At 42.4% G+C, this 7,606-nt stretch overlaps 1 protein-coding gene across 1 annotated transcript in view; it reads left to right on the plus strand.

Moving 5' to 3' along the window:
* Window positions 1–7,606, plus strand: part of mctp2a (multiple C2 domains, transmembrane 2a) — a gene marked incomplete at its 5' end in the record, with an annotated part of 31,026 nt that overhangs the window by 7,451 nt on the left and 15,969 nt on the right. Inside the window, 8 exon segments of the mRNA XM_014003534.1 lie at window positions 393–523; window positions 626–803; window positions 957–1,050; window positions 1,141–1,243; window positions 1,342–1,444; window positions 1,519–1,620; window positions 1,738–1,812; window positions 2,014–2,133. Coding sequence (XP_013858988.1) covers window positions 393–523; window positions 626–803; window positions 957–1,050; window positions 1,141–1,243; window positions 1,342–1,444; window positions 1,519–1,620; window positions 1,738–1,812; window positions 2,014–2,133 — 906 coding nt within the window.

The following is a 7,606-nucleotide window of genomic DNA, read 5'->3' on the forward strand; positions in this document are numbered from 1 at the left end:
CCCACCCCCTATCCAACCCCCATGATTCTATGGTGCACTTGTCTCGTGTTGTCGTGTCATTTCTTTGTAAACCACTCCGCTTTCCTCTCTGCTTGTTTGTTTGTTGAACAAAGCTGATTCTAATTGGAAGCTGTCAGTGTTTACAATCCCAGAGTGGCAACTGAGGTGTACCCATACAAGCACACACAAACAGATACACGTACAAGCAGCACACCTCGCTTTTTTGCTCTCCTGCTTTTGCTTTTTCTTAGGCCTTAACAAAGACTTAATCCGCATGTCAAGGAGGAGATACTCATTCTGATAATATATTAAACCTGATGTTGTGTCAAAGTGTATGTAACTGTTTCTGTGTTACAGTAGGAGCTGAATCTGTGTTTTTGTTACCCGTTTAGAACCTTTGCATTCAAGCGAATCCCCAGTGGAGAGAGCAGTTTGAATTCAATCAGTTTGAAGACATCCAGGAGCCTCTGCAGGTGGAGGTGTTCTCAAAGAGAGGGCGAAAAGCTGAAGAATCGTGGGGGACGTGAGTATTTCCTCCGCAGTTAATTTTTGCTCACATTGCTTTGTCCACAGAGCCAGTTGGGTCTAATCTTTCAAGTGGGGTGATTTTCTTTTGGCGTCCCAGGTGCGAAGTTGACGTGTCCAGGCTTCCTCTAAATGAAAGGCAGCTGTACACACACGTGTTGGACCCAGGAAAAGGCAAACTGGTGTTCCTGGTCACCCAGAGACCCTGCTGGGGAGTTTCCATCACAGACACTGACAAAGCTACATTGGGAATTCCAGACACGGTCATCGAAAAATTTGTATGAGCGTATTTTTTTTATAAAGAAAAAAAAATCAGACATCAAAACATTTGTCCAACTTAAAACGGCTTACATTTTAAATATATGAATTTGAGTACATGTACCTGATTCAGTATTTACTCAAAAGCTTTTGCATTCACTCTTTGCTTTCAGAGTTTAAGAAACTCTCACAAGTGTTTACGAGAAGTTGGCTTCCTTCAGGTCAGCGTGCTGAAAGCAAATGATCTTCCAGCCACAGACATCAATGGTAAAAAGCCATTTGCCGTTGCACTTGCTGTACTCATGGTAATGGCCTCTTCTTTACATTAAACAATAAAACATCTTTTATCATTCACAGGAAAAAGCAATCCCTTCTGTGTTATCCAGCTTGGGAACTGCAAACTTCAAACTCACACAGTAAGCAAGACCATCAATCCTGAATGGAACAAAACCTTTACGTTGTAAGAAGACTTTTTTTTTAAAATAAATCTCATTAGATAAACTTTTTACTGTATATTTTAAATAAATTAATAAATAATTATGTTTTATTTATTTAAAGACCAGTTAAGGACATTCACGAAGTGTTAGAGCTGACTGTCCTTGATGAAAATGGGGACAGATCTCCAAACTTTTTGGGGAAAGTGGCCATCCCCTTATTGACGGTAAGTTTGCTCAATTAATTTAGTTTGTAATTGTTTGTGCCATAATTGCTAGTCTGTATTTTTTAATCTCAAAGGTTCAGAATAGCCAGCAGGTATGTCTGTTTTTGAAGAAAGAAGACTTGGGAAGACCTTCTAAAGGAACCATCACGCTGGTGTTGGATGTTGTCTACAACCAAGTATGGATCAAATTGAGTGTGCTCAAGTTTACTCTGATGACCACATTTTGTTTCATGTAATGTTAAATAAAAGAGTAAAAAAAAACCCTGCAAATTAATATTTAAACCTAATCCCAGGTTAGAGCTGGCATCAGAACCTTCCAACCAAAGGAGACAAAATTAATTGAGGAAAACCTGAAGTTCAACAAAAAGGTGATTTCTATCAAATATTTTTTTAAGATTTGAACAAATTAAAAAAGGGTCAAATTCCAAGTAATCTATTTAATTGCCTTTAACCTCATGAACAGCAATTACACATTGTAAAGCTGATTTATCCTTATTGCACAGTGATAAACATTATGTCCACCATCAAATGATACAAACTGGTGTTTTCCTCTAATTGTTTTCCTCCAGGTTCTCGCCAGGAATATATATCGGGTCCGAAAAATCAGCACAGCAGTTTTGTACACGTTACAGTACATTAAAAGCTGTTTTCAGTGGGAGAGCACGCAACGGAGTCTAATAGCCTTTCTGGTAAGTCATTGGCACATGTTAATGAACTCTCTTTAAGCCTTGAGGCGAACAAGTTTTGTCCCGTTTCACTGCAACTTTGTTTTAACTCTTTCATTTTGTGTGAATGAGCAGTTGGGGTAAATCTTCACTTTAGCCATTTTCTCTCTCTGCTAGTCTTTTTCCCATGAAAAACAATGGCCGCCTTCTTTTTTTTTTATCCCCCTGCGTATGTGATGGACGCGATTCATCCTTTGAATCAAACCCCACTTGGCTTTCTTTCAGTTCTGATGACATTAGAGTATATTCGACAGGGTGGGGTTTTGGCGTTTTTACATCTGACTTCTTAGCAAAGCCTTCTAACCCAGGGGATGGTGTAAGGAGGATCATAGTCTGAGCTTCCTTTGTTGAAGTAGTGACAGTCAGCCTCTGAGATTTGAACCTTGTTTAAATGGCTCTGTTTAGCTGTTTTTAATGAGGGTATGTGATCTTAGGTCCTAAGCTTAAATAATCTTAAAGCATCTAGTGAATCTCCCACAGCACAGCGCATGTAATGTCATGATTAAGAGCGTACAATTGCCATAAAAACCCTGGCAGCGCTGTGTCAGGGTGAGGAAGCGGTCACAGACAGGGTGTGTGAAAAACTCTCCTTTCACTGCCTTTCTTCTGTCTGCTCTGTCTCAGGATGACATGCAATTCATACCTGGTGTATTCTATAAGCCCTTCTCACTGATACTGAGGTGCAAATCCCCTCAGGCGATGGCCAGGCTCAGTGTATCACAGCCTTTAGAAGAGCACAGCAGACAGACAGACAGGCAGGCAGGCAGGCGGACACGCAGACAGGAAGACGGAGAACAATGCCGGCAATTGTATAAGGATAGAGTGGGAGGCAGGCTACTATCTGGGAAAGAAAGTTGGAGCAGAGAAAGAGGAAGACGGCTCAGCGAGAGTGGGGGCACATAGCGAGAGACTTGGGAGGCAGGAGTGCAGGAGGATAGGCAGGTCTGACAGGTGACAGGTCAGCAGGATGGGGCCGTCTTCTTCCACCTATAATTAGATCCTCCGCAGGCGAGGTGTGCGCACAATAAAACACTCTAATCTTTCATTTCCACTTCTACTCCACCTGCTGTTTAGGAGTACAGCACACAAATAGACACGTTAGAATAAAGGGAAAAGACTCACTTATGCTATTTCCGAGACGGCAACCACTCATTTGTTTGTTTGAAACAACAAACCCCCAGCGTACTGGTTGAAATGCTCACGAGCAGAGAGTGAAAAAGAAGTCAGAGTACAGCTTTGTCTGTGAAGAGGAGAACTTCACATTGTCCAAGTGTCGAAGGTGATTGTTGAGAACTGCCCAGAGAAAGCCGGCACTGTTATTCATCAGCCACTCATCAGAAAACTAAAAGTTCATTGAGTGAAAAGTTCTTTTCTCTTTTTTGTTTTTTGTTGCTGATTATTTATCATATCCTCAACAAGTAATAACCGTAGATAAAACATGCAAATTACATGTAAATATTACTACAGAGTGTACGCTGCCGTCTGAGAGTCGGTGAGGTCACAAAACAAGGTCTCGACTGGCTGTTATTACAAGCCGAGTGCCATGCCACTTTCCACACTTCTGCCCCTGCCCACTCCAAGGGCGTCCACCGTACAGTCGCTTCTCCTCCTCCAAGTCATCATTTCCAATTAGGTTAGTGTTTGGAGCTGTCTAAAGCAGCATGCCACCGTGTGCTCTAATGAAAGCGGCTCCCACTCCTATCTTTATATCTTTAGGCAGTGGTAATAAGGTAACTGATTCAGACATTGACAGATGGCCTCTGCTTGCCTCTCAGATGTGCATAATTATACCACTAGTGTCTGCTCTTTTCCACAGCGGCAGGCAGAGCGGGCTTTCTCAGTGTCGGAAACACTGCAGTGGTGGGTCTAGCTTTAATATACATTACAATACATTATTTATCACGCAGCCTGGCCAATCCCTACCCTTTTACACTATATATACATCCTGTAATGCATTACCAGTGCTGTGATTTTTTCCCCCCTTCTTTCCTGCGACTGTGGGATACTCATGTAGTGCTTTACCAGGAATATGCAGCCATTATTTCACTCGGTCCCACAGGCCGATTCTCTGACCTCCTCACAGCTTGAACCTCGCATTTCTATCCCGTTTATTCAGTTTCTTGTATGCATTATGAAATGGTTGTTAGGGTGTAAGTTATTCAAATTTTGTATGAGGGATATTTGCTGTGGTTTATGTTAAGTGGAGGTTTTTATTTTTAAATATCAAGATGATTCTTCCTCTCTCCAGAGGCAAAACCATAAAGCTGTGCTTGTGTTTTTTAAATTTTATTTTATTGTTTTTTTATTCCATGACCATGTGTTTTTTGTTTTGGAATGGAAACATTTACGGTACTGTTTCTGTTTATGAGTGCAAGAAATCACTCTTTTTGACTGTGCAAACTCACATATCAGGCTCTGTAAAGTTTAGTTTTCCACCAGTTTTTTAAAACAGTTTCTTTCATTAGCACGCATAGTAAAAATAAATACATTTAAACAAAATTCTGCCAAATCCTCAYAAACATCATCATTGAATGGAAATACAAACAAGAAATTTAGACTCCCCCCCCCCCCTCCATCGTCCTGTTTATGCTGCAGTAATGAGCTGAAGATCTTTGCTTTTCAAGAGTTTGACAACAGCATGTTTACTTCTCTTCGAGAGAGAAAAATGTGACAGCTAAACTCCTCATAAAATAATCGCCTTTAGATGTGCTTTTCACTAAGACTGAGCGAGATAAATGCGCTATACATCAGCTGTGACTGCCGAGGGGTCACCCAGAGTTCTTTGCTGCACACGAGCTGGCCGCCTGTAGATGGTGCTACAGCACTGCTGAAAACGCGAGCCACCGCGCCGAACTGATCAGGTCAGTTACTTCTTCTAACAGGAGCCATTCGTGGGAACAACTTTGAGTGAAATCTTCCATTATGTGCATTACAAACGACGTGTTTCTTTTATTTCATTTTACAATGTTGCAATGTAGTGCGGTGAAGTGCATATTAACTAGATAAATTAATCTCTATCAGAATGTAGGAACAAATTTGGATTTAAATTGACTGGATGAGAAGCAAAAAAAAAAAGGGATAATTTACACTTAAAAGCAGATTCTGAGATTTTCTGTCATTAGACCACTTTAAGTATTTAGGTAGAATTAAAATTTGAACATATCAGGTACCTCATCTGTCAGGATTTAGACGAGAAGGAAATCTGTGCACGGTTATCTTTTTGACACTGCCAGGTAGCAACTGGTTTAGACATCATTTGACAGCCTGTGAAATGCTGATTGCCTCACATCACACACTGTAAAAGATGGCATTTGATGAATGTTTGATGCGGTGCTGCTGTAAACACACTTGGCAGCTGCAGCGGGCGCTGATAGACTCATCGTCTCCCCAGATGAGGGCACGGCAGGGTCAGATCTGGCTCCAAAGGTCTCAGGAGACCACCTGAGTAGAGCCACAGCGAGTCGGGGGCCATTAACCAGAACACCGGCCCCGGCTGAGATCAAGGCCATAATCAGAGTGGTCATAATTGTTCTTGTTAACACCGTCCCTGAAAATGAGCTGCTTTTGTGAGCCTTGGATCAGTTCTTTTCGTGCTTTTACTGCATTGCAGTATGGCTGAGCTTTTGTGAGGACCGTGCGAGCCTGTGAATTGTCTCCTTGTTTCYGCCTTGCATCTGTTTTCTTTCTGTTTGGAAAAACTCGGAGGCCTTAAAGGAGTGGGTTTCTGCCGTCTCTTGGGGGTTACATTCTCCATTGCCTCGGCTGTGGGAGTTCTCACAGACCGTGCAGTGGGAATGTGTCGTCGTGAGAAAAAAAGGACGGCGATACGGCTCTTATTCTTTTAAACCTGAGCTCTATTAATTATTGAATGCTTGTCAGTGACTATTTGCAAAATGCACAACAACTTTTTCCTGATTTAAAGCAGTGTTGTTATTGAGCTTCAGGTGGATGTGTGTCCATTGAGGCTGGCTGCGTACAACGTGTAACCTTGAAATCCATTAGCATATTTGTGAAACTTGTAGCCTTATAATATGGGTTTCACACCTTTTTTGGAACTTTTTAAAATCGCTAAAATCTTTAAACTTTATAACTTTTTAAATGCATTATTAGTTTAATAAAACAACAACAAAAATGTGATTAAATCCGAGTAAAGGTTTTGATTTGGTCTGTGCATGTGTTGCACGTTGTTTTGTATTCAGCATGTTTTCAGCCTAGTTGACGTGTGCTCTGCGTTTGACCCTGTGGTGTGTGTCGTATCATAATGACTCGCCACCTTCCGGCTCACAGAGGACACCTCTCTCTGTGCAGCTGAGGCAGCGACCTGTCCACTCGCGTGTGGCTGTTTTCAAGGCCAGTCTTGGCCCTGACGCGTTAACGTGTCTGAGCTGAGCTGACAGAGGGAGCGGGGGAGTGGGCGGGGGGAGTCCACGCCAGCGCCACTCCACTCCCCCACCTCCTCGGGGGAGGGGGAAGGCTCGCATGGCAGATCTGTCACCCAGGAGGTCGCTCAGTGTTAACGCTCCCGACACGGATTAAACACTAGTGGCCAGTGCCGGAGAGCGGGGTCAGTGTAGCCACCACTGACAGGCATCACAAGGCCCCTGCTGACTGCCCCGCTCCAGCCTCGCACCGGCTCCTCTCATGTGTCAGATAGGCAGGGAGACGACAGCCAGAGCTGGACCTGTGAGCAAATGCTAATGCTTTGTCTTCTTTAGTGCACCAATTAAAAAAAAAAACAACAAAAAAAAACATATTTGTATTACATTGAACTGTGCTGTAGAAATTTGTAGTATTTGCTCATCATTTTGTTTACAACCTAAAAAAATCCACAAATTTTCAGGAAATCTAATATATTTTTTAATATATTTAATTCAAACAAGAAATGTATTACCTTTGCAGAAAGCAATCAAAGAAGCAGTTGTAGACAAATAAAAGAAAACTAGGTATTAAATGTAGCTCAAGTTTTGTTGCTAAATCAAGTGATTTCAACGCACTGTGGCTCTCTGTATCGAAGGAAGCATTTTTTCTCTCTCTCTCTCTCTCTGTGTGTGTGTGTGTGTGTGTGTGTGTGTGTGTGTGTGTCTTCTCAGTTGATAAGACTTGAGCTGAGCGTATGTGAAATATTTATTCAGCGTTAGCTCAGAGCACTGTGGCTGCCCACACACTCTACCTGCCCCGGAGAGAAATCTTATCTGTGCTTCCTCTGACTCCGACACCCCCTGAAAGCCTGTCCCCACACTGGCCTGAGCTCAACACAAATTACATGTCTCATTGCTCTGCATTTACAGCTACTTTTCAAGCCTGCCACCGCTGTCCCCAGCATCAACCCTCTCCTCCAGACTCCGTTTCAGCTCGAATGATAAAGCACCTTCATGAGCTAAGCCTTTATTTGTGTGTACCTTTTTAAAATTTAGTGTATATGTGTGTGTGTGTGTGT

Source organism: Austrofundulus limnaeus, unplaced genomic scaffold (assembly GCF_001266775.1).
Source record: "Austrofundulus limnaeus strain Quisiro unplaced genomic scaffold, Austrofundulus_limnaeus-1.0 Scaffold19, whole genome shotgun sequence".
Lineage (NCBI taxonomy): Eukaryota > Metazoa > Chordata > Actinopteri > Cyprinodontiformes > Rivulidae > Austrofundulus > Austrofundulus limnaeus.